The 27,666-nt window shown below is 42.0% G+C and overlaps 1 protein-coding gene across 2 annotated transcripts; it reads left to right on the top strand.

Moving 5' to 3' along the window:
- Positions 1–2,545: 2,545 nt before the first annotated feature.
- On the top strand, positions 2,546–26,957 carry ano5b (anoctamin 5b). 2 transcript variants are annotated; one of them, XM_076729509.1, is made up of 21 exons: positions 2,546–2,861; positions 8,958–9,002; positions 13,405–13,466; positions 15,125–15,232; positions 16,944–17,012; positions 17,750–18,034; positions 18,306–18,425; positions 18,894–19,009; positions 19,100–19,234; positions 20,289–20,394; positions 20,621–20,681; positions 21,153–21,304; positions 21,476–21,550; positions 21,676–21,901; positions 22,009–22,187; positions 22,353–22,450; positions 23,149–23,279; positions 23,461–23,666; positions 23,773–23,960; positions 24,389–24,494; positions 24,593–26,957. In XM_076729509.1, the coding sequence occupies exons 1-21, from the start codon at positions 2,786–2,788 to the stop codon at positions 24,815–24,817; spliced, it is 2,769 nt and encodes a 922-aa protein (XP_076585624.1). In that variant the 5' UTR covers positions 2,546–2,785; the 3' UTR covers positions 24,818–26,957. The 2 variants fall into 2 exon arrangements, with proteins under 2 accessions (XP_076585624.1, XP_076585634.1); XM_076729519.1 differs by lacking the exon at positions 8,958–9,002 and having other exon boundaries at positions 2,552–2,861.
- Positions 26,958–27,666: the final 709 nt, after the last annotated feature.

Below are 27,666 nucleotides of genomic sequence, written 5' to 3' on the forward strand. Positions count from 1 at the left end.
ACCTGTGTGACATCATATAACCTGTCACGAATGGAAGACTTCTGCTAGATTGACAACATACCTTGATACGAACTGGTACGCCAAAATCAATACTGTTAATTGAAAAATCATTAAACCAAAAAGGGCCAGTAATACTCATATGTGCTTTCACATCCATCCAAGTCAAAAAGAGAAGAGTGAATGATGGGACAGTGTAGAAATCACACCAGCTTGCAGGATGAGTTTAACACTGAATCCAAGTTAATCTTTTAAGTTTAAAACAAGTTGGTTAACTTACCTGTGTTTTATTACAATTTTAGCTGATGCTGGTCCCATTCTATAATGTTCGTTACACCTGGGGATAGTTCTATATTCCTTGAGAAAATCCACTCTGCTATTTCTCTCCTTTACACGCCCAAAACTTTGTGAAAGACCTGCGAAGTTCGCTGCCTGTTAGCATGTGCAAGATGACGTTAAGTAGCTGTGACAACATACCAACGGTTAGCATGTAAGCTAACTTCTAGCATAGATGTAGTTAAACATATTTAGCATTAAGTTACAATTGAGTCATATTTGTTTGTATGTCTAAATCACAATATTTATTGAGAGACTTTTACAATGTGTAAAACACAGCTATGGTTTATTTACAAAACAGCTAGCAGTGTGATGTGTGTTGAAACTATAACAAGTGGTTAGTGTGATAGCATGCTAATGCTAGTATAGCTTGCAGGACTCCCACAACTTTGAGAAGTAAAACCTGCCATGAATGAAAGTTTTTTTTTTTTTTTTTTTTTTACCATGCTATACAGCTATATATGTGTGGTTTCTACATAAAGACGCTGGATGAGCTTATTACGCACGTTTCATGATGAAGCAGTTGTTCCCAAGTTAAACTTTTGGCCTTGTTCATACTGTGTAGTTGAGCCCTTTTCCTGTTTTAGATGTCTTTACAGTTAGAGATGAGATGATTTCATTTAAATAACTGAAAAAAATAATCCAAACATGAAAAATCAACCAATATTTCACTCCAAAAAAAAAAAAAAAAAAAGATTAAAAGAAACTAAAACAGATTTGTGTATCTTTGTTTTTTCTTTCTTATCCCATTAACCACACATTAATCACACCTTTAGGAGACTAACGGGAATTTTACATGTTTTGTGTAATAGTCCACCTTATTATTCAGGGAGTTTGAGATCCACCATGAGGGACTCCATTAAGCCATAAAGAAAGCTTCAGTATCAGCTGAAAACAGCAGCTGTGATCTTAGTTGAAGACAGGGTACACCAATTAAGGCCATCATTGGAATTTGTTTAATCTGCTGAGAGGAGCATTTCAAACCAGAAAGGCCAGCCTTCCCATTAACCTCTGATAATTGGTACAGCGTGGTTTGTGGGTTGTGGAGCTGGTTGGTGCAATCCCAAAGCTGTTCTGAGAGAGATTATGCTGATGGTGATAATGATGTTTTTTTTTTTTAGAAGGATCTTTTCAGATGTTGTTAGCAAAATATAATCTGAAGTCGAGTTGTAGTGTGATGGACATGGATTAGATGTAATAAAGTGAATGACGCACAGGATGGAATACAGCGCAGTAACCCTGCCATGATTTTGAAACCTTTAATGCTTATTGATCCATTTTTGAGGCTGTAGTTTGTGGTGTGTTTGTAGTGGACTGCCATACACTCAAAGACCATTTCACCCACCACAAGTTTCACACACAGACCTTTCAGTGGCCGAGACAAAACGCACTGTTTCTAATGGTTTTCATTGTCACTGTGTGTTACTATCTCTAAATCATATTTCTTTTGATCTGTGATATTTGTTACTTTTCCATCTGTTTTCTGAATGTGCTTCGGTGTGTCCGCTTCCGTAATGCCGCAGACCAAATTTCCCACATAGGACAATAAAGACTGAACCGACTACGGAGTCCAGCTGGGGGAGGATCAACAGCAGCCAGGGAGATTTTTCAAAACCTGGCAACCCAATATTGTTCTTAATAATGGCTTAATAACCGATCAACCAAGCATCTGTTGGTCATTGGAATAACAGCTTGTTTAAGGGTGTCTTATTGGAAAGTGGTGTTGATTTCTCTTTGTGAAAATGATGAAGTAATAGTTTAGTGTCCTGACACTTTGCGCTTTGAAACATAAAAACAGAACATATGTTTAAGTATTATATTCAGTGCATATGTGCAAGATGACCACAAGATGTCCTCATCGCGTTCAGCTCCGTGTGTGTGTGTGTGTGTGTGTGTGTGTGTGTGTTCCTGTTTAAGATCATACAGGTAACTTGCTTCTCTTCAGTATGAGTGTGTCCTGCTGCTATTTTACGCATCTGACTCACCACATCAGCACACAAGCCTCTCCATTAATACATGTTTAATAGGTTTACACATTGTCCTCTTTCACTCCACCTCTCTCTCTCTCTCTCTCTCTCTCTCTCCCTCTCTCACACACACTCACTCACACACACACACACACACACACACACACACACACACACACACACACACACACACACACACAATTTTGCCGACGGAAAAAAAAAAAAAAACCTTGCCACTCCCCTTTATGTGTGCCTGGTCTTCTCGGGTAGCGCCTGGGACCCAGCAGGGTACAGCTTCAGCGAGGGTCATTTTTACTGTAAACATGATCCATTTACCATCCAGAAATATGAATCGAGCTGCTTGACTTCACAGTGCGATCAGCCGATACCTGCATGGTGGAGCTTCCATCGACGCGACTGGATCTCAGCGGCATCCTCACCGCCTTCACCTCACTTTCGCCCTTAGAATAACGCCGCCAGCCGCGATGAGACGGATAACGGGAAAGGCGAAGGATGAAACTTTGATCGAGCTGCAGAGCGCGACCGATTCTCAGACTGGAGGTAATTAAAGAAAGGCGCACTCATGAAGCTTTAACAGCGTCTGGGGGTCATGAGGAGGTTTCTGTCTTGTGACAAATGAACGCTGGTTTTACTTCTGCTGGGAGAGAAGAACATTACAGTGTATGGTACCAACAGATAATCCAATTAAAACATTCAGATTATATCCTCATGTCTAAATTACAGCCAGTAGAAAAGCAGTATAGAAAACTATAAACATGAAATCATAGACGTTTTCATTTTTTACAGTCGTTTTAGTGCATGCAGCAAAGAAGTTTAAAATTTGAGTTATATATGATTTGGTTGCTTGGCATGTGTATGTTTTGCCCACAGCTTGATGAAATAAGTCTTTAAAGGTATGCTTTTTTTTTTTTTTTTAAAGCACCTTGTACTTGGTGTCAGTTTGGCTGCTGATCTCAGGACTGAGACTGCGCACAATTAGCTGCGTCATACGTGCGCATAAACAGGGAGGGCTTGGGAAGGATTGGGATTAATTAGAGTCATCTCAGTCAGGGGTCAGGGTTCGCAAATCTCAGTGACTGCTGTAGCCTGAGGATAAGCCCACCATTAAAAAAAAATACTAATAATTATTTAAAAGTGGGCACATAGAGCAGTTTGTTCTAGCTGATGTGTTTTTGACATTTTACAGCAAGTTAGCAGTGATCCCATGACAGGCCAGCAGGCAAAAAGATCCCAACAGACATGCTGGCTGTTTGTGAGGGTATTTAGAGAGGATGCACTGAAATGACTTTTTCTGACTTTTACCAGTGCCAGAGTTCTGGGTATCACTGACACAGAGTACCCATCTGAGACCAGTGGTTAATCAATAAGCTGTGTGCTTCACTGTGTGGAAGACACTGCCATCATTCTGCCATGTGGAAGGCAACACCAGGCTTGACTGAAACATTTCTCTCCTCTCTTTTTTTTTTTTAGAAGCACATTACATATAATCCCAGTGCGGCTATTTGAGTCAGTATTGCACAGATATCGGTTTGTATCGTGTATCTCTGGCGTTTTGTCTTGCTTTGCATTGCAGGAATGTCCATTAAAACTGGTCACTGTGGGGGCAGTGAGGTCGCACTGGCAGGTATTTCCCAAACTGGTCTGTGTGAATTAAAGTCACACCACTCAGACATCATCACTGTGAAATGTGAGAGGATACTGTTTCAGAATATCCCAGCCAAAGGAAGTTCTTCTTCTCCGTGTTTTGTTTTTGTTTTTTTTAATTTAAATGAAGGTGACTTCAATAAAAGGACAAAATGATCAGAAGTGAAGCAAATCCATTTTCACTCCTGTCAGGCTCCGTCGAGCTTTGGCATGTGGGTCCACATCTAATGGGATTACCTCCTCCAAGGCTTCACTGACTCAACAGCAAACCGCTTTCAGTGTGTGGTTTCAAACAGCGCACTGACCAGGATCCATCTGCTGGTCAACGGTCTGGACAGTGGTCGTAGATATGCTTTCAGTCATTAGTGTGATGGGATTTAATTGGTCTGCTGTTACTTGTTGTTTGCATGTACAAAGGTCTCTGAGGACACCAGAAAATGAGTTAAATGAATAGCTTCCACTTCCACGGAGCTCCATTTGTCATAATAGTAAAGGGCTGTGGGCTTTTAAGGCCTGATTTATGTCTTGCGTAGCTCCCACATGCCACAGACAACATTGCTGTAGTGGCGTTCTTACGCAACAGAGCTGCTAAACAGAGGAAAATGCAGAGGATTAGTTCTTACATTTAATCTGTATGCTATAAGACAGTTCAATGTGTGTTAGGGAACAGTTTCCTCTGACAGCCGGATCAGGTATATAAATACTTTTATTCTCCCCAATATTTGAAATGTCATACATGTGCAGCTAAATGGAAAGTGTGGACCAATGGAAAAGGCCACTTTGATCGGTCTACCATGATGTGCGGTTCACTTAAACGTTCTATTTAATAATGCATGAATCCAAAACCTTCCTTTTTACGCCCATTAACAAGGATGCAGATTAGTGTGATCTACGGTAATGAAGTGATGGCTCTCAAGTGTCTGGCTAATACAGGCTCTGCGCTAGCACACCGATTCGATGTGCTTGCAGTTGTATCCCTGTTTACACAATCCCTTCCTCACTTAAAATTCCTCATTTGAACTCGCCCTTTCCTCATATTGTCATTTTAAACTCCATACTCAAAAGTGCAGTTGGTAAGCTATCATTTTGAAAACTGCAGTAGCTGAAGCACAGAAATCTGCAGCCTGTAGTCTGAAGTTCAGTAATTGTGTCGTGTCAAATAGTTCAGGAGACATCCAACAGAAACCTGCAGGCTGGGAATCCCTAACATGAAAAGCAAGGCACACATGGAAGATACCCTAAGATACTGGAGGTGCATGGCGCTTACTGTCTTTTGACCCCTGCTTGTCTCCTGCATTGGAAAAGTCTGGTGCTCATGTGATAAGAGCTGTGGTACATTTTAATAAGGATGACTCCGAGAATGAGGGACTGAAGTTTGCATTTACTCCTGATCGAGCTGCAACGGACGATCAAATATAGAAGAAGTCCAGACGCCCATTTTCAGGATCAATATGATGTAATAGTCTAAGTGCATCTGAAATTTAGAAGCGGTTGATATACTGTGATGTAGTTACTGCACTGTGATGAATGTGATTTGAAGGTATAGATTCTTTCATCTCTGCTATAGGGAAATAATTTAAGTAATGTCAAGTGAATTTCACATTTTTATAGCACCAGCTTTGAGTGATTACTGCATGAACAGCCGCAAAAATGACTTAACCTCCTCAAAACGTCCCTCTGTATGCTTGATGACCTCATTTTGAGTTGCAAACAGCCACCAAATCAAATATATTTAGACATCTCAAGAGGGTTAGCTGTACTGTATGCAATGATCTGAAATCACTTGAATAGCCAAACACTCCTTTCTTGTATTTCCAGTAATGTAATTAAGTGTGTTGATATGTCAGCCTGTCTACCTAACAGCTGGATTAAATCACCCTGTAGCACAGACAACACTGCATCACTGACAGATCATTTAGGCAAAGAACATAAAGGTAATTTATTGTGTGCTGGGTGAAGATCATGAAGTCTCAATCAGCCCTTTCTTCTCCATATGTACATTCCACATCTTAACTGAGTGAATCAGCGAGTTGTCGATAAAGACACGTGCCTGTTTATCTTCACTGAGCTGTAGGTTAATAGACCAGGCTTTTGTTGGACTGTTATCAGGCAGACCTTCAGCCACATGTGAAAGAGGAAACAGAGACAGAAGAGGAAGGGCTCTGTCCTCACTTTGGTATATATGTGTTTGATTTGGACTACCTCGTTCACAGCTGCCCAAACACTGATTTATAGACAGTCACAACTGACGTCCGACTACTCGATGAACACCAGATACGCTCTGGCGTCAGAGCTGCAACGACTAGTCCATCGCAGGAAAATGAATGACGGCAAAAATGAATGACGCCATTTTGTTAATCTCTTAATCATTTCAGTCATTTTTCAACATTTGCTGGTTCCAGTTTCTTAAATATGAGGATTTGCTGCTTTTCTTTGTCATTTATGAGAGTACACGACAAGTCTTTGGACTGCGGACTGGCGGTTAGACGAAAGAAACAATTTGAAGACGTCATTTTTGGGAAATTCTGTGTGTATTTTTTTCTACATTTTATTGACTAAACAATTAGTTGTGAAAATAATCAGCAGACGAATCGATAAAGAAAATAACGGTTAGTTGCAGCCCTGACGTGATATACAATTTGGTGGGTGGCTGTCTAAACTAAAAGCACCTAAACCCTGCTTTTTAATTCCACTCAAAGCTTTTCAGCGACAGTCGCGCAATAATTCTTATCAAACAACTCAAAGTGCTCTCAACAGTGTTTGCTCATATTTTAAGGGATTTGCTTCCATTTAAGGCGATCTGCTATCTGCAGCCTGGCCGATGAAGTCATCTTCCAGTCAGAGGTGATGGAGAGCCAAGGAGTTACCAGGGAAACAGGCCTTGTAATTACATTACGCCCTTTGATGCAGGCATGACACTAAATTAAACATAAAAAGCAGCCGAGATATCCTCTCAGCGAACTAGAGGAGTTGTTTGGGCTCGTTTCTTTCTGTTGCCAAATCAAATTTCAGTCTTTATTTTTCAGATTAAGATAAAATGTTCTGGTCTAAATTTAGACCTCCTCTCTGTGTCGGCCTATTTGTTTGACCTGCGGTCACACAGACGTGAAACAGACGGGGTAAACAATCACTCCAGGCCATTAAATGATGTTTTATGCATGTGAGTTGTTTATAGAACAGGAAGAACTGTAGGAAGGACTTGTTGTATAGTACAGTGTCTCTGAATGAAAGTTGCCTATTTTGGCTACAAGGCAACTGATAATACAGGAACAAGCTTGTACTCTGTTGCCATCTCATGGGAATCATGTCAAAACCAAACAGCCAGGCCAAAGGTTACAAGCCATGCAAGCAAGAGAGCGACTTCCAGTGTCCTAATCAGTGTTGACAAGTGCTCTTTTCTTACATGCCTCCTGCAGCAGACTACCAAAGATATGAAATACGGTTATTCTCACTGTGTTTTATGAAGATAATACATTTTCCCCTCTGCCCTGCGCATGACCTTTGTGGTATTTTGGCTCTGTTCAAGCTTTCCGGCAGTGTCAGGAAACCTCTCCTTTGGGAGCTGTAATATCCTGGTGATAAGAAGGAAAATGTGTTTTACTCATGACAATACAAGCCTAAAGTAAACACACAAACACGATCCAACACAATGCTTACTAAAAATACTTATTCATGATTGTAGGCTCTGTATGTTTAGTTGGTATGATCTGGTTTTATTTTACACTTTTTGACAAGTTAATCTCACATCAGGGTCCATTTAACAGCTGTTCTGGAGCTGTCGGTCACATCACATGATCCTCGTCAGTCGGTGGAAGTTGAATCCAAAGAAACATGAACAAGAAGTCCTGAAAGCAGTCAGAAAATTGCTGATGAAGATCATGTGATCTGACTGAAGGCTCCAGAACAGCTGCTAAATCAGCCTTGAGGTGAGATTAATGATGATCCTGATGAGTTTTTATTTTTCTTAACTGCTAGAAAATGTGGCTCCACAGATTTTAATGTGTGTTTAAAGCCTCCTGTTGTCACTCTCGGGCTTTAATAATGAAATTCACATTTGACTGTTTATGAATTTTTCCCTTGGTGGAGAGTTAGCTGGCTCGACAGGAAATGTGGGTAGAGCGATAGAGAGGATGTCTTGTCGTAGAAGACCTAGGCCCCGATCAGGATGTTGTGGTTTCGCTGTGTGATGGTACTCGCTCTCATTTCAGTCAAGTGTGTTGGTATGAAATTTAATATTTCAGTCTTGTGCTTTAGCTTTTCGTATGTGAGTGCCTGCCATAGATATGCCTGAGTGTATCTGCCTCAGGCATATCTATGCAGTTGATGACTTTCAGTGTGATCAGAGGGATAGCCTTTATCTCATCAATATTTCATTGAATTCTACATGCAACTCCTGCCCGAAGGTAAATTGTAGGGCAATCTGTGACATGTTTATATCACTTGCCTTCAGAAAAGGTTTTTGTTGTCATAATCCGGAGCTGTGGTTAGTGGGCAGCATTTGTTGAAGCTCAAGGCAATGATCTGACGAGTTTTAAATCAAGTCAGAAAAAGTACTGTAGGTGTATGTGTTTGAGAGGCGTAAGCAGGGCGGTGGAGCCGAGTGGTGGAGCTACACAAGAGCTGTTATTGGTGCTTTTTTCAGACAGTACACACCCACGCAGCCTGCTTTGAGTCACAGTGAAAAACAATTAGGTTTGTTATTGAATCACTTGTACACTACCCATTGCATCACTTTCAGGTTATCGCTGCTGCTTGTTTAGCTGCTGTGCTGATTGTCTTAATTGATAAAATGCTCTGCTGCACTTTCAGCCTGTTCATTTTCTCTGCACTGGTTCTTCTAAGTAAGCCCTGTTTTACAAGAAAATCTCTTTCCAGTGTTTTTTACAAGCAATCAGAGTGTCTCAGCACTTCGCAAGCATACATATTGACCTCCTCTCCTGACCTACGGTTTGAGACTAACCTGTGTCTGTCTGTCTGTCTGTCCTTTTAAAGATGGTCCTGCAGTGTTGACCGCATTCAGGATAAACCTGCACTCAGGTACGGGCAGATCAGAGGCTTTATGTGACGCCTGTCTGTCCGTCCTCCCATCGTCATCCTCTGCTTTTTCTCTTTTCATCTGCTTGCTCTCTCTTCATGCTGAACTCTCTTCAATGATGGAGCATAGTTCTGTCTCTGTTAATTCTGCACTGCTTTCCGGTTAGTCTGCTAATCAGACCCAGATGTCTGTCTGTCTGTCTGCTCTTTCAGATCCCATCTCATCTGCAGAACCTGGCTCCTGGTAATAAAATATGCTGTGTCCTGTTTTCATGGCTGGAGTGTTAAATCTGCACTGATGCATGCACTCATATACTGCACAGAGGCATGAGAACGTGTTAGAGTGTCAGACAGAGCTGGACGATTTGACAATGTACACCATGAGCAGATGTACATTTGAGAGAATTTGCTATGCTGTTTAATCTCTCTTGAATATCTCTGCTTGTATTATGCCATTACGAGCAATGCTGGAAATCAATGAGCAGGACAGATTATATGTCAAGACTTTAAATAAATTACTATATGACATTATAGTATTATTATAGTATTATGTTGCCCACTAATTCATAGATGTGCACCGCTGGTGTACAGTGGTAGAAGAAGTAGTGATATCTTTTACTTAAGTAGAAGTACAAAATCTACTTACAGTACATAATGTGTGGTTTGGATCCTCAAAGTAAATAGCAACATATATCTGTCAAATAAATTTAATGCAGTAAAAAGACAGTGTTTCCCCCGAAATGCAGTGGAGTAGAAATATAAAGCAGGATAAAAGTAAGTGGGTGTGCAGGTATCTGAGGTACCCTCTCACATCCTCTTGTCTGACGAAGTCTAGACCCTGGGTGCTGGATCAGAAGATGCAGGTTCCCTTTCGTAACATTTGTTTTGATGACTCACTTCAGGGTGCACTGAGGAGGGCAGCTCCCCTGCCTGTGACACATGCCGCCACGTGGAATGAACCTGTGGAGCGCTAAATGTGTGCCTCGTCTGGGGGTTACGCATGTTCAAGTGCTGAAATCAGAGGCGTATTTTCTGAACAGAGGCAGTCACCGTCACAGGGAATGGAAACTTCATCAGCTTGTAGTGAATTAGGTTTTGGCACGGCTCGGCTGGTCAGGAGTAGATTTGTTTGCGTCCGGAGAGAATGCACAACCTCTGCTGTTTTTCTTTCTGTGCACCATCAGCATGTTGCAGTGAGTGGCCTCCTATTCTGATGTAATGTTGGCCCGTACTGTGGATCACCTCCACTGATTTAACACTTTAATTAGCCAGAGGGAGAATTGGCTGACCCTAAATCTGATCACTGTTCACTGGCTGTCACCTCTCTGGCTGGTGGAAGTGAAGCAGAAGTTGGAGACTATGGGAATATCGCTTGGTGTCATCCAACTCTTCCCTAACTTCAAGAGAAGATTTGAGGACAAGTGGGGTAAGGCCCAAGTCATGCTTTTCCACTGCTTTTCCAGAAGGTGATGAAGAGAAGATGATGCTTATGGTTATGACAGAGGCAGGGATATTATTACCTGTTTCCAGGCCTATTTCTACATCCTTAAGATTGACCATGACCACTGACCATGTTGCAAAATTTTTACTGACTGTGCTTCAGGGAAGTTGGCCTTGTAGCCTATAACCCTGATATGGTCCTTAAAGGGGAAGTCCTTGGAACTTCTGCATGAAGATACTCTGACTTTTCAATGAGAGTAGCACTAAACCTGGGAAAACAATTACACAATATCTGCTGTGGGTTTGGGGGGAGGGGGGAGCGTTCCAAAATCTGATAAAAACAAATTGTGCTAAAATCACCAAGTTTAACCAAGTTATTTTGGCTTTGGAGGGCCACATATTTTAGACAAAAGCTTGTGTTTCAGTGTTTGGCAGTGGAGTTTCAAAGACGCGGGTGTTATTAAAAGCAAGGACTCAAACAAGTTGCATCATGGAAAGAGTCGAGTCCAGCATGCAGACTCTTTCTGTGATTCTTGTAGCCAACTCTGACTACTCTACAGAACTGCAGCGGTTGGATATGCAGTGACCGGATATGCATGTGTTTTGCATGTGTCTCTGGATAAAATGAGGGCATTTAGGAAAAGAGACCAGTTGATTGTGTCCTTGGTTCAGCCTTGCAGCCTTGTCTCACTGCCTTGTGGATTGTTTGCACTCCAGTTCAACAGTATCTCTATTCAGGTCTTCAGGCTACCAAGTAGTCTGTCACATTCACAAGAAGGAATCCAGAAAAGAAGATGTCAGATGTCTCTCTATCAAACAGCAGGCATCAGATCAGAAGCAAAGAGAAAGAGGAGCGTCTCACTCGTGCTGCCTGCTCGTAGACATTAGCTTATGAACTTCTTCTGACCATCTGGGACTCTTGTTCCCTCTAAGGTGGCTGTTAAAGTGTCACTTTGAATCAGAGCCCACTAGAGGTTGCTGTCATATTTTTGTAGTAAGTTGGCATTCTGCTGGTGGGCATGATCACAGGAGAATATCTCAGCTCCTGTAAATAGACAGCAGCTGAAATGTAAGTGGGTTGCTCGGGTGGAAAGTATGTTAGAAAACACAGTGCATGAGCTTTTACTTTAAACGAGTTGTAATTTAGTTCATTCTCGCCCTCAAAAGCCACGGTTACAGAGGTAATTATGCATGAATGAATGTGATATAGCGGAGTTATTTTTAGTGAATGAACATTCATGCCTATGTGTGCCAGTCACTGTCTGTGCTGTAGTCGACCTTCTGCGTGTGTCTCTCCGTGGAAGCAGTTAAAACACACTGCTGGCCCTTTGCTTCTGTTTGCTCAAGCCAGGCTCTGATAACTGGCTGCTCACAGTTGGAATGAGACCAAAAAAGTGAGACAAAAAAAGGAAAGAGGAAAAAGCTGCTAAGAATAAAGAAAACTTCAGCCGCACAGTCAACGATGCTTCCCACGAGCCCGGTGGAAAGAGTCACGGTGTCATTTGAACTTTGTGCTCGGGGATTTCTGTGGTTTAACTCATATGGCATATTTCTATCCCTTCCTAGTGAGTCTCCAGGCCTATCGCTGAGCTGCCACATAGAGACACCGCAGCCCCGCTCTCATTGGTCCACACTGCTGTCTGTCAGATCATTGCGTCTAATCAGAGGCGGCTGGCTGCCTGTGTGGCTGGGTTGAAGCTGAAGGAGGCTGTGTGTCCTTTGTGTGCCGGCTGGCTGTGTTTCATTTCGGGGGGTAAGACTTCTGGTTCAGCCGCGACCCGGGGGCCCCTCCCCCTCACTGACGTCTTCATGCATCTCCCCCACAGGAAGTGCCGCTTTCCCACCATTCAGGGATAAAAGGCGAGCAGAACTGTGCTACATGAGCACATTCCCTCTGCCAGAGTCTGCCACGCAGGGAGAGGGAGGCACTGCTGGAATGTTGTGTGTCATTGTATGAGAGATGAAGAGGAGTGTGTGTGTGTGCATGTATGTGTGTGTGTGTGTGTTTGCAGCTGCCTTTGTGTGTCTCACCTCTCTCTCTCCCTCTCTCTCAGCTCCTATAAATGCTTACCAATATGGCAAGACTGTAGCTGCTGATGTTGCCAAGAGACTGTAGGATTTTCTTTGGGCCCTTGTTGGACTGAGTTTGTCTAAGATTCTTGCGCGGCCATAGCAATTATTGGCCGGTTGGCTGCTCTTAAAGGGATAGTCTAGTTTTATATGAACCTTATTATTATCCTGCGTTGCACAAATCCTGCATCAGTATAAACAGAGCTTAATTTAGATTAGCTAAATTATTGGATGCTGGTGGGATGAGTAGAGAAGAATACCTGCTGCATTGCTGAGAGGGTTTAATACTGTACTGGCTGCTTGTTTGGCTAGCATGAACGGATTTAAACAAACACAAGGAAATCTAATCTAAGGACATTGTTTGGAGCTATTGTTTTCCCTCGTTGGGAGTGGGTGCATGTAAACAAGACAGCAGAATGGAAAGAACATTTCTTGCTACAGGAAGTTTAGTTTCAGTCTCTGGGTCTCTGTTATTTACCAGTGATGTTAATATATTGTTTGAGCTCAGATGCTAACTAATCCTGTAGACATCCACTGACTGAGCTAATGTTTATGCTCCAGTCACATGGCCCATCAACACACTTTGAGACTTCAGGCAAAGACATACAGAAGAAGATAGTTCAAACTCATTAAGCGTAAAACTACCACATTTAAGCTGTTAGACCATTGCTGCACACACATACTGTATAGTGACGGACTAACATACAGTGTCAGTCATAGTTGCACAGGCTGTTTGTTGATGGGACTATTACACACTGAAGACAAAGTATCGTTACGCTTGAAAACACTGTGTATTCTGCCTGCTTCTGTGCACATGATTGTTACATTTTCTATTTTTCTTGAACTAAACAAGGCATTATTTTGCCTTTATTTTAATTTTTTATTTCTCTTGCAGATGAAAACAGTGGAAATGGCGTCCCATTATCGGAGAGGACAGCGCTTCCTGGACACGCAGAAGTAAGTTCTGATGTATCTGTCTGTGTTTCCACGTACTCGCAAACTGTTCAGGAAGAATTCTGACAGTCAGAGAAAAAAAACGTCCTGTGCTTTCTCGTCGAGACTTAGATGAGCAGATCAATCACATTCCTATTTCTGTGTGGTTCATATGAAGCTAGCTGTAAAAAAAAAAAAAAAAGCTCACTAATTAACACGTTATATCTGGTTTGTTTGACCCACACAGAAAACAAAATATCAAAATGTTTTGCTTTTATGGGAGTTAGCAGCCAGACAGCGCTGTGACTTCCTGTTTCTCCGCTTGTTGCCTGGCATCTTCAGATCGATGACAAGAGCTCAGCCTGTTTCCAGGCTTTGCTCAGATAAGATAATTGGCTGCTGGTTAACGTAAGAGTCACGCTGAACACTGCACCTTTCCTAAAATGCTGAACTGTCCCTTTAATTGCTACCTTTTCAGCAATCAATAATGGAGGTGGGATTCGCTTTATTTCCAAAGGTTTTGTTTTCTTCGGAGCCATGAGATTATTTATGTCAGTGTTTATGTTGGTGTAGTTTTGTAGGCTTAGATGACTGACCTTTTGTTTACTCACAGCCCTCATCGCTGAGTCACAAGACCTCTGTGTCTCCAAAAGCTGGTCTCAACACACTGACAGCGAGATGGAAATAAACGTTCGCTGCCCGAGCGGCGAGGCCAGCGAGCAGATGGTTCATTCATAACACTGATCATGTTATGTTGTGATGTACGACTCCAGGATTCAGGACGGGAGTGGAACACTTTCTGATCAGCGCCGATCTATCAGTCATGTTCTAATGTCCTCATTAGGTCTGAACATGATTAAATAACATCATAACGAGCGGTGTCCACGCCCCGGGCGGCACAGGAAGGTCTGTTAGTGGATGTTAGGGTCTGATAAACAAGCTGGGTGGGGTTCAGTGAGCCTCTGAAGATACTGGGTACTGTGTTACTGTGGTACTATGTTTTAAAGGTTTGCAGCAGTATCGGAAAGTCCAGTCCAATTAACGGTTTGGAGATACAGCACATCTTCGTGTACTGATCCTTGTTATTGTAACAGATTTACAAATAAAGACACATACTGGAGATCATTTGATCTAACTTCCTTAAATGTCAGTTGCGTAAAAAAAAACAAAAAAAAAAACACATTTCCACCTCAGTGGACAAACATCTAATGTCAAAGAAGTTTAAGATGACAATGAGTGAAATTACAGAGTTGATATAGAACATGTAGAGCATGTTTCTCCCCCACCATCGACTATTTTTATGTAATGAGAGGCTGTGATTGTACAGTGTCCAGAATTTCCTGTTTTATGTGGTTTTTCTATATTCATCATGGCCTCCCTCTAAACTTTTCTCCAAAGGAAACATCCTATGGAAATGCTTTTCAGTACTCTCCTTTGAGTGACAAGTGAACGTCTAATCCCTGGGATCAGTAGCATACAGTTACCTCTGGGACACGATGCAGTTTTCTCTCTATATAATACTGTATATTTTATCAGTGTTACGGTCTGACACTTTCATGTCTGTTCTCAAGATTGTGGCAGTTTCATTTCTTGTTTTGTCTTTGCATGTCCGCTGTTCAGGTATCACGTTTGTTTGTGAGAAAACTAAAACTTTTACTTTGCGCATGTTGTTTCTCCTTCAGACAGACAAGCTACAACCAAATAGAGACACCGTGTTCTTCAGGGACGGAGTTCGAAGGATAGACTTCGTGTTGTCTTATGTAGACGACAAAGATGGAGAAAAGAAACAAGTAAGTGTAACAGAGAGAGAGAAGTGGCCATAAGTCAATGACTCAGCATTTCACAGTGCGGCCAGTGATGGTGATCCTGTTATTACACAATTCATTTCCAGAACAGGAATACGTGGTACTACAAAGAGGAAGTGAGATTCAGATGACCACAGATGCATAACTTTTGTGACCTTAAGCAACTTTTGAAATTAACTGATTTTCAATCCATTCAATTTGTTGGTGTGCCTCTTAGAAGGATCATAATGAGTACGTCACATGACAGAAAATACGCATATGTGTTGTCAGTCACACGTCGGTAGAATTGACAGTGACTGGAAAAAGAAGGAGGCGTAGATTCATTTACATACAGTGACAGTGTTAAAGGGTAATCATGAACTACAGCAGCTAAAGATATTTCCCTCAGGAGTTGGTTGAGACCAAAAACAGCTAAAATAGAGTTTCTTACCAGAAACAAGACGCCAAATGAATGTGAATAATGTTGCTCTGTAACTGCTGGATGTCTAAATGAACTTTTTGGTAAATATAAGCATCAGATCTGACTTAGTATCAACAGATATCCAATATTAAAGGACTCGTGTGGACTTCCTCCATGAGTTATTTTTCTGAGCACGAATTACAACTTTTGTCGTAATTTGACAGTTTTTCTGTGAATTCAGTCTCAGCTCATTTTTACGAAACTTGCGATAACTTTTGTGAAAGAAATCTCTCTTTTTCCTGATTTGATGACTAGAATTGAATTCACTGTCCATCACAGTTTTACAGTTGGTTCCAATAAAGACGTCAGTGGCCGACTCTTTTTCTTAACCTTTATTAGAAGTGTGTCTGCTGTGCACCAACATGCGTAGTGACGTTCCTCTGTTTCTAAGCATGTTATAGATATCATCATCATCAGCCTTCTGAAAAGGTCATAGCACAGAAACTCGACTGATGAAAGCAAAGTTCATCTCCTGGTCCTCAATGAAAGCACCACATTTAAAAAATTTGTTTATCCAGGGAGATTTCACTCAGAGCTCCACTCTTATTAATATTACTGATACCAAAACCCTTTTCGCTTAATGCTGTTTTCACATTCACACCTGGAGGCTGCACAGTTCAACTACAGAACCAAAGGTCACGTCCTCTTGTCATTCAGTTTCTTTGCTACATTGGGCTCAAACTGTGGGAAAGCTTGTCTATAAATATCTAAAGTGCAATGACTGTAAGAAACAGCTAAAGACATTTGAAGCTCAGCAGCTAATCTTGCCCTTTTTATTGCATTGAAAGTTTGGTGTAGCTGTTATCGGCATATTATCCTGTGGCCCATCAACACTGCACTGTTTTTCTGGGGTCACCCTTCTACCGCTGCGCATATTTGGCAGGGTTACATTTAAAATATAAAAGTGGTTCACCGTCCCTCCACGATATTTTACAAGGTCAGTAATTGAGGGTTTGGCTCCCCCTGTGTGTGCTGGTAGGGGCATGAACTGATCTCTAAATCCATTTGGAAGTTATAACAGTATTTTTTTAATGGTAGCTTTGTGTGAGAAGCCACACCCAGTATCACGCTCACTTCATGCCTCCTGTTTGACCAGGCTCCGTTTGTAGGAGTCTGAGATTTAACCCGACAAAGAGCCAAATAAAGTCGAATGTCTCTTACATGGATGGGTAAAGGAGGAAACCTGCTCAGCCTGCGTGAGGCTCTCATGCTTGTGGTTTCTGTGTTTATCCACAGGAAAGGAGGAGGGAGTTTGAGGCCAACCTTGAGAAAGCAGGACTGGAGCTGGAGACGGAGGACAAAGCAGTAAGAAATTCAACCATAGAGCAGCTGCGCCACCTAGTGGATAGTTTGCTGAAGCACAACATCTTCTACATAAAAACCTCTTAAAGGGATGACTCAGTGTTAAACACTACACATGGGACTGTAATATTACCAAGGAACCTCTGTGAGTTAGACATTACCCCCTCGATGTCTGTGTTTCGTGTGTCGCATTCACACGTGATAAAGACGTCTAAACAAGTCTATATTTTACTGATATTATGCCCCAGATATGATGTCAAGACTGCATAACATCAACAGTTCTTCAGCTTCCACGTGAATAATATAGTTTAGAGCTGTTTCACTCACTTCCTGCATGTGTTACGAGCATAAATACACATGAACAGCTCATTCAGATCATGTCATGAATGCTTTGTGACTGTATGACCTTTTGTTGCTTCTCTGTCATCACTCACTTTAAACGTCAGTCTCACAGCACAGCTGTCGACCGCTGTTCACCTTATCATGACCAGGAGTCAAATTTCATACTTGTTCAGTTCTCTGGCAATAAAGTCAAATCACCAAGATGCCGATTCGCACTGGAATAATATTATCACATGACTTCTGTGTGGAAATATTATATATCTCAGGTCTGAAGTAACAACGTAGGCCATTTTACTGCCATCCATTCCAGTATTTGAAAGAAGTTGTGAAAAACTCTTCACACATAGTTACAATAAAGCCTACAGTTTTGTCTTTTCCTCCATTTTGACTTGTGTCAGGACTCCAAAGACCAAAAGACATATTTCTTGAAGATCCACGCGCCGTGGGAAGTGCTGGCCACCTACGCCGATGTCTTGAAGATCAAAGTCCCCTTCAAGCCGAGCGACATCCCCCACGGTCAGGACGTCCCACTGGAGTGGCTCTCACATCCTTTCCGCCTGCCAGAACACATCATGCACCCACAACCCGACTACTTCACCTACCCCTTCGACAAGACCAAGACCGACTTCTTCCTCATCACCGATAAGGATACCTTCTTCCCGCCTTCCACAAGAAACAGAATTGCGAGTATTTTGTCTCTAAAATCAGAATTCACGTGTTAGAATGACTGATATTTTAGTGAGAATGATAAGTGCTTCTACAGGTTAACTCAGTTTACCTCTCACTGTTCATCTGGACAGGCTTACCCTGGAGGACTTATAGGAGAAGTTTTATGTTTTACTCTGCAGTGTTAGTGAAAGCTTACACAACAATGAAGCCAAATGTAAAAAGCATTTAACTAAAGAGTTCATCCAAATCCCTTAATCCCGTGTTAAACCCTTTCCTCGCTGTCAGGTCTTCTACATCCTGGCCAGGTGTCCGTACTACAAAGAGGGTCAGAGAGATAAAGACAAGACGGGAATCAAGCGACTGCTCAGCAACGGGACGTACACAGGAGCCTTTCCACTACACGACGTAAGACACATGGAAGGAAGAACACGAATACGCAGAGGTCAAACATATCAAAGTGCATTTACTCAAGTAAAAAAACAACTTTCAGATGGCACTTCAGTCTCCAGCTGCCGCTTTTATCAGTGCTTATATACATGTTGAGATTCGACATGCAGGATTTATGATATGGGTACACAGAGTACGAGTAACCCAATTCCATATTAAGCACTTGGCCGCACACGACATTAAAATGCTGCTTGTATTCTAGCACATGATTATTAAACACACAGTTCTGCAGAATGAATATATTTTACTGTTAATGCTACTACGACTCATACTGTAATTTTTATTGAAAAAGATGGCTCTGCAGTAGGAAGTTGGCCTCACTCACTGAGTTCATTGCTTTTCTTTAAAGCACATTTGTACATTTTGTTTGATTTCCAAAGATGCCTCACTCAGCATCACATGCTGCATTGCTTCTCTTTCTTTCAGTGTCGATACTGGAAAAGGGCAAGAAATGCCGAATGTGAGAGCGAACGCTACAACCTGTACAAGCACTGGGCCAGATTTCTCTGCTTCTACAAAGAGCAACCTCTCAACCTCATCAGGTAAACGAGCAGAACCTGAAGGCTGTCATAACTTGTCTTTTTTCACACAAGATGTATTTATAAATGTGCTGTTTGATTGTGTGGTTGTAGGAAGTACTACGGGGAGAAGATTGGGATCTACTTCGCCTGGCTGGGCTTCTACACAGAGATGTTGTTCTTTGCAGCCGTCATGGGCGTTATATGTTTCACCTACGGAGTGCTCAGTTATGATGACAACATATCAAGGTTAGTGCCAGCAGAGGGAGTCAGAGAGCTGATAACCATACGGCCAAAAGTATATGGACATTTAATAATAATGTCTGTGTTAAGAACAGACAGCACGAAGTGCTTCACAAAACAGGAAAGAAGAAAAACAAAGCAAAAGAGAGACTGAGCAACAGACATTAAAGGAAACCAACGAAAAACAAGAGACAGAAACAGAAAAACAAAAAAGTCTGAACAAATGGGTCTAAAGCTGCTTTTTAAAGGTGTCAACAGTGTCCACAGATCACAGATCCAATGGGAGAGAGTTCCAAAGCATTGGAGCAACAACTTCAAAAGCACTTCTCCTTTTGTTTTGAGCCTGGAGCAAGGAACAGCCAACAAACCACGATCAGAGGACCTCCGATTCCTGCTGGTGTTATATGGCAGCAGTGGCTCTTTAATTAGGCAGGTGTCTGACCACACAACGCTATAAATGTAATTAAAAGAATCCTTAACTGGATTCCAAATTTTATAGGAAGCCAGTGTACAGACATCAGGAATGGTGTCATGTGAGACCCTTTGGAGGGTTTGGCAACAGCATTTTGACCCACTTGTAAGCAGTTTAGGGATGTCTTACTAAGACAGGTGAAATAGAAGATACAATAATCAAGACAGGAGGAAATTTCTGCTGCTGCAACCTCCTCCACTCTTCTGGGAGGGTTTTCCACAAGGTGTTGGAACCTGGCTGCAGGGGCATCAGTCAAGAGCATCAGTGAGGTTGACCACTGATGGGAGGCAATAAGGCTTGGACTCTCAGTTCAAGCGTTGGAAGCTTTTTTGGAGCAATACTTCCCCAAACTGTGGCTTTAATCACAGTATTGCAGCAAATAACATCACATGCTGTTGCATTGACATTTCCATTAATTGGAACTAAGACACCAAACCACGAAAACAGCCTGAAACCGAAAGTACACTAAAGTATGTGAGGTGACAGAGGTGTCCACATACTTTTGGCCATATAATATATCAACTCTTATGCCTTAAATTTAACTCCTGTTGATGCATTTTTTTAATATGCTCTTTTTTCTTCTTCTAGCAAAGAAATATGTGACGCCAGTGTTGGAGGCAGTATTGTGATGTGCCCACTTTGTGATAAAAAATGTCCTTTCTGGAAGCTCAACTCTACGTGTCTCTCATCCTGGGTAAAATATTACGCTTCATACCTTAATTCAACACCACTTTTTATTGAACGATAACCTACAAGTATATATCACAAGCTTGAGTTGTACTACAGACGTGTGTGAAATAAGTGTCAAATATCTGCAGTGAATTGCCTCCTGCTGAGTCAGCAGTATGTCACCCTGTTTACGCCCAGCGTGTCTCCGGCTTTTCTGAGGAACTTACTCTTTTCCATATTCCCTCTTCCAGCAATCCCATCTGTTTGATAATGAGGGGACGATATTCTTTGCCATATTTATGGGGATTTGGGGTAAGTGTCAGTCGATGCCGCCCTCCCTGTGTTTAACCTGTGCAGGAGATCAACCAACCAATCAACCCCCCCTCTCATGAGACAGATTTTCACAGTTAAAGCCTTTTCACACTGAAGCGCCAACCTTTATCCACACTGTTTCAAGCGGTCGGATGGCTCGCCCAGCACAGCGTAAGCCAAGAGTGCCTAAAAACTGGCCTCATGCACAGCAGTTAGCCATAAAGCGGGGCGAGTCATAGCACAGCTGAAACACATTAAACCCTTGAAACCCAACACAGACACACACTCTGTTTCAGTCAAAAAGTCACAGCACGTTGAAGTTCATAAAAGATTCGTCCAAAATCTGGATGGACGCACAAACACACCTGCACACAGACTCTGAAGTTCTCATTGTACAACAAAGCCTATTTGGTGGAAGTGACTCTCAAACTAAGATTTCACAACGTTTCTTCCATCCAATCTGATTGGCAGTAACTCTGTTTTTGGAGTTCTGGAAACGACGTCAAGCCCGGCTGGAGTACGAGTGGGACTTGGTGGACTTTGAGGAGGAGCAGCAGCAGCTCCAAATCCGGCCGGAGTTTGAGATCCGATGCACTAACAGGAGACTCAACAAGATCACTCAGGTGCTCCAGAACCTTCTACTTTAAATTAAGCACAGAAAGTAAAAATACTTGTAATGACTTTTCTACACTTAAATTATATTCTTAATACACTAAAGTGTACTACTTTTTGACCTGGGCAACTTGAAAAACAATAAATAATAATAATAATACTACTGACAAATTATTTTTCAGGAAATGGAGCCGTACCTCCCCGTCACCAGCAAGTGCGCTCGCTTCTGCCTCTCTGCAACCACGGTTTTATTCTGGGTAACTCAATGTTTGTGTTTGCACGTGTGTGTGTGTGTGTGCTCTTTACAATAATACACAGTGATTCTTTTCCATGTCACATACTGTCAGCAGCTTTACGTGTGTGTGTGTGTGCTCCTCCACAGATTTCCCTGATAGTGGCCTGTATTATTGGGGTCATCGCATACAGGCTGGCCGTGTATGCTGCCTTTGCAAGTATCATTAAAGACCCCATGAGGAAGATCCAGGTGGTGGGCAGATTCATCACTCCGCAGCTAGCGACGTCCGTCACAGCCTCCTGCATCAACTTTGTCATCATCATGATCCTCAACTTCTTTTATGAGAGGGTGGCCGTCTGGATCACTGATATGGGTAAAGAGATTAAATCTGACATCCACTGAATCAATAAAGTCTCATTGTATTAACATTTTACACTGTGGTGTTGATTTTGACCTGAGGACATCTTCTGCCTCCTGCAGAAATCCCAAAGACACACCTGGAGTATGAGAACAGGTTGACCATGAAGATGTTCCTGTTCCAGTTTGTCAACTATTATTCCTCCTGCTTCTATGTGGCCTTCTTCAAAGGCAAATTCGTGGGGTATCCTGGTAAATACACATACATGTTTGGCAAGTGGAGCAAACTGAGGAATGAGGAGGTGAGTTTTTGTGATTTAAGTTACTTTGTGTACTGATAGGAGGTGTTCTTCCTCATGTAAACACCCCCACGCCTCATCTCTTCAGCTTCATAATCTAGTGCTGCTGGCAGGAAGTGCGTCAAATGAAATTGTGTTATATAAACTAAAAACCTCTTTCTGTCCTAGTGTGACCCCGGGGGCTGTCTGATTGAGCTGACCACACAGCTGGTGATTGTTATGGCAGGAAAACAGCTGTGGGGGAACATTCAAGAGGCCCTGCTGCCGTGAGTCCATCCACTCTTCTTCCTCATAAACCACAGCAAGAGAGGAGCAAGTGCCAGTCACATCCAATCAGTGTAAAATCAATTGATCATCGATAGTTGGGTTCTCCCAGTCGTGTCTTCATTTTTCGGCATAAACTCTGCCATGTAGTTGTTAAAAACAAGATAAGAGAAAACCTCAAATATGTAATTGAACATTTTAAGGAAATCGTAAGGAGAAGACTTAAGGGTGTTTTGTGTAACAGATTATATTTTAAGGAAACCTGAATTTGGATTTTAAGGAAAATCTTAAATTAGGTGTTTTGTGCAACTAGCGCCAGGAATTTTCCAGAATATTCATAGATAAGGAGAGGGTACACAGATTTAACAGTGACCTGAAAGTTATTAGTAATATTATGTAGAAAAATTTTATTTAGATTTAAAAATGTTTAGCAGCTGTCCAAACTTTTGCAGACTTTTAAATAATTTGTTCCCATCAGAGATGTGCCTGGTGTGCACAACATATGGATCTTGTTCCCATCAAAAACATCTAAATATATGTAACATTATTCTTATTTAGAGCAGGTTGTTTAGCTGATTCAGCGGATCAGACCAGAGACTGCAGCTACCAGTATTGTCGTTACTGTGCTGATCGTTTCACTGTCTTGTTGTCAGCTCTTGGCAGTTTGACGTCTGTTTCTTCTTCATGGGTTTCTTGATAGGTTGATGCGTAACTGGTGGAGTAGCAGAAAGGGACGGCACCATCCTGAGAACCATTACAGCCGCTGGGAGCAGGATCACGTCCTGCTGAACTTCAGCCAGCTGGGGTTGTTCTACGAGTACCTGGAGATGGGTGAGCTACTTCACCCACCTTGTTCAGAGAGTTCACATCAGGACAGGAGAGCAAGATAATTGGCTGGACCGTATACAGCATGAATTTATGAGACAGTCCTCTATTCGAAATTACATTTCTCCGTTTTTCTGCTTTCTTGCCTCTTTATCACTGAGTCTCTCGGTCTGCTCTGTTGTTTCAGTGGTCCAGTTTGGTTTCATCACTCTCTTTGTGGCGTCTTTCCCCTTGGCTCCCCTGCTGGCTCTGTTCAACAACATCCTGGAGATCAGGGTGGACGCCTGGAAATTCACCACCCAGTTCAGACGACCGGTGGCATCCAAGGCCCGAAACATCGGCGCGTGGCAGGAAATCCTCAACGCAGTGGCCATTTTGTCTGTTGTTACCAATGTGAGTGTTGTATGTGGAGCAGGGTTAGCAAACTAACCCTTTTTGCCGCAGCGTAACTTCAGATGCAAACATTCGCTGAAAGGTTTTTGTGCATGTTTCGTCCCAGGCTTTCATAATGGCGTTCACCTCCGACATGATCCCTCGTATGGTCTACCTGTATACCCACGGTAATGGGGCCAGCATGAGGGGCTACGTCAACAACAGCCTGTCGATATACAACATCTCACAGATACATGAAGACAACATGCCAGAAGAACAAGACTACTGGTTTGATAACTCTACTACCAACTGCAGGTACTAGAGCGTAAAGGGCTTGTTGTGCATCCAGCTGGAGCTGATTTTTACATTTTTAAGGAGCTGTAAAGCTGCACCATCAAATTTTTTTTATGAACAGCTGGTCAAATGACTACTTGATGAACCCACAGTTCACTAAAATAAATTTACAGACAGATGAAGTTAGTGAAGTTAGAGGAGCATTTAGCAGTAAAGGCTCAGATATTTTCCTCAAGAATTCGTGGAGACCAAAAAGAAGTTTTATAATCAGTATGTTAATCAGTATGGGTCAGAAAGGGGCAACTTATTTGTTTATATCTGTTGTTTCAGATCATTTTTCCTGTGTATGATGTACTGATGTGTACGAATACCAGAACATTTTGTTTAATAATTACATTACTGAAACATAGCTGATGGTTTGACACCTCTGTGTGTGTTGTTCTGTACAGATACCGTGACTACCGTTACCCTCCAGGCCACCAGAGGGAGTACGAACACACCATGCAGTTCTGGCACATCCTGGCAGCCAAAATGGCCTTTATCATTATCATGGAAGTAAGACATTACAGCCTTTTTCCCCAACATCTCCCTGAAAGAATAAATGCAGGAAACTGATTATATCTTGCCCCTAATGACTGACTCTTTCCCTGCAGCACGTGGTCTTTGTGGTGAAGTTCTTCGTGGCGTGGATGATCCCGGACGTCCCGTCAGATGTGAAGGCGCATATTAAACGAGAGCGCTACCTGATTCAAGAATATCTGCATAACTACGAGGTGGAGAAGCTCAAGCTCCAGCTGAGTGCCAGTTTCATCACAGAGCCACAGACAGAAGCGTCCTCCATGACAGACAAGCACGAAGTGTTGTCCGAGTGCCTGTAGCTTCTCGCTAAACACCTCCCGCTAGCCAAGCCAAGGATGGACACGACAGGGTCGGGGGGAGTTTTCTCCTCACTGAGGACATCCACATAAAAGGGCTTCTGTCTTTGGGATAAAAACACTATTTGCTTTTCTTGCTGAATGGGCTCCTATATTAGGATCTGAGCTGAGGCATCAGAAAAAAAAAGTCCAGCACGATGTTTGACTTTGCTTAAAATCAGCTTCATGAGTGAGGAAACATTTCTGTGCCATAAAAGTGTTGGAAGGTGCTGGGATGGAAAATAACGGCAGCTTTGTACCATTCCCCATGTACTGCCTTCAAAGTCATGACTGCAAACTCTAATCTCTGTATGTGCTGATAGAGTTGAAGTGTGTGCTGTTGAACATGTGACATTGGTGTAATTATCAGTTACGATATCATCCATCTAATTTGCTGCATGTGATTCTTCTTATGAGAATAAAAGATGAGGGACTCGACTGTTTAGGCAAGAAACATGTGGCGGTTGTAAAAAAGAAATATTTGAATAGTAATTGTGGTTAAAAAAAATCATATCATGTTAGGGATGAATGTTATAATACATCACTTATCTTTTCACTGTCATTTAACTCTGAATGTAAAACAGTCAAATTGTCTCAGATATATCTAATACTGCGGTGCTTTTTGCTCAGACGGCTTCACTATGCTTCTTTTCAAATCTTTTTTTTTTTTTTAATTGGTAGCTCCATAATGTTTAGCTCCACTGATCTATAGCTGGGCTATAAGACTGGCGCTCCTGTTATTTGAGTGCATTCATGTTTAGAGAAAAGCTCTTAAAAACTGTGCATTTGAGAACCAAGTACCTCCATCATACAGCAGCGAGATCAGACGCGTGGTGTTACTCCACCCGTTCCGCCCTGAGCGAGGGGCTGCTACAGTGATGTGGTGAGACAGCAGCTGCAGGCTCACGTCTCATCTTCCAAATGCTTTTCCAACTTGCTGCGGGACCAATTATACGATTTCTATCAAAAGAAAAGACTACATGAAGAAAATGTTGGAAGATCTCTCAACAGATCTTCTGTTTTAATACAATCAGTTTGTGTGTGCGAGTTCAGGCTGATCATGTGTCGGCCTCACTCCTTCTCCTGTTACTCGTGGATAATAAATGACCTATATATCTGTTTTTCACATTACTGGTGTCTCCATATTCAGTACTGTAGGCATAAACAACTGTAACCATCATTTCAGTGCTTCTAGACATGTGAGAGAGGATTTGAGTGAAAAGACTTGCAAGTTTTGCTGTAAATAGAGAGAATATGTGATCTATTTAAATGGGTTGTAGTGCAATTAATTTATGGATCTGCTTCTGCTCCAGAACCCGAAGCATTTGTGTTTAGAGTTACTTTGTAATCCTCTTTTTAAGAATTTTCTTTTAAGCACCTGATTTCATATTTTGTACTATTCTTCGCCTCATAAATGACCATCAAGCAGTGTTAGCTCAGGCAGTTCTTCAAGTACATATTATGCTACAAGTCACTACTTTTGTCAAGGGACCAGACAAGTGAAAAAAGCTCCTGCGACGCACTCTGTGGCAGACAAAGATCTGATGTAGTTCTTCATTTATAAGATGCAGTATGGCTTATTTTTTAAAAAAAATCTTGTTCAGCTTAAGATGCATATAGATTTTTCTGTCTTTGTATTGAAACCTCTTTGTAATGAACACTGTAAATGATGCAGTTGTGATTCCAGCTATCAGCAAATTCTATCTGATGGTCAAAAGCTAAGCCTGGCGCTCTGCTATCTCAGGATTAAACATCTGCTAATGTTCCCTGAGCATCACTTGTTGATGCAGATGTGTGCAGGGGGTTCGAGCATGACCCTGCGAGGTGCATGATGTATGTTCCAACAAACAAATGCCTTAAACGTCTGTGTTTACTTGTTTTTGTATCATTTTGTAAAGACAAAGCTTCCTATCTGAATCCAAAACCTCTTTCATATCATGTGTTGCTGCTGCTAGCCATTGCAGAGTAGATGTTTCGTCTGGTTTGATGTGCATGGATGTCTGTTATGTAAATATATGTTAGTAAACAATCTAAGCTCGCTGTAGCCTACTGTACAGAAATGCCATAAAGCTATTAATATTCAAAATAAATGAATAAAAAACTAGTTTGAGTGAGAGTTTTATTTGCTCGTGGCCTCTAGGCACAACAGCATAAAACAATATATCCAAGGTATGTCACAGCATCTGCCTCAGTTGTGCTTTTTTTTTTGCTCATCCTGCCTCTCTGTCCCTTATTTCAGCCATAGTCCCCCTTTCATCAGGCTTTCCAGTCTCTGAAACCAGTACCTGAACCCTTATCTGCAGCCTGTCTGCACCTCGTATCTGCCTCACTCCTGCTCACCTCTGGATTCTCAGTCACATTCCATTCAGACCATGCCAGCAAGCTTGTGTAACTGCATTTTTTCCAATAAATCCCTGAACTGTTCTTGTGTTTGGGTTCTTTCCCTGCCGCCTCTTGTTCACCTCCCTGACAAAGTAAAGCAGATGTGACAAACAAGGTCAAGAAAAAGCCATTATACAGTGCAGGCCTTCCCCCAGCTTAAAGATCACATCTGAAAAAAATAGCTTTCAATAATCATTTGTGTCCAATAAGGTTTAAGGTCTAAAGAGATGCATAAGATACTGACATTTTTTAAAGGGACATCTACCCCTTCTGCCTTATTTCACTACTGTCTCCAACTTCGCTGAAAAGTTCATTCTCAGTTATTCAGCAGCCACATTTGTGTAAGTTGTAAACGGGACCACGATTGGCTGCCAAACTAGTTGTGATTTCACTAAATCATCCATGTATCTGCACATCCTCTTCAGTCTCAC

This window comes from Chaetodon auriga, chromosome 1 (assembly GCF_051107435.1).
Source record: "Chaetodon auriga isolate fChaAug3 chromosome 1, fChaAug3.hap1, whole genome shotgun sequence".
NCBI lineage: Eukaryota > Metazoa > Chordata > Actinopteri > Chaetodontiformes > Chaetodontidae > Chaetodon > Chaetodon auriga.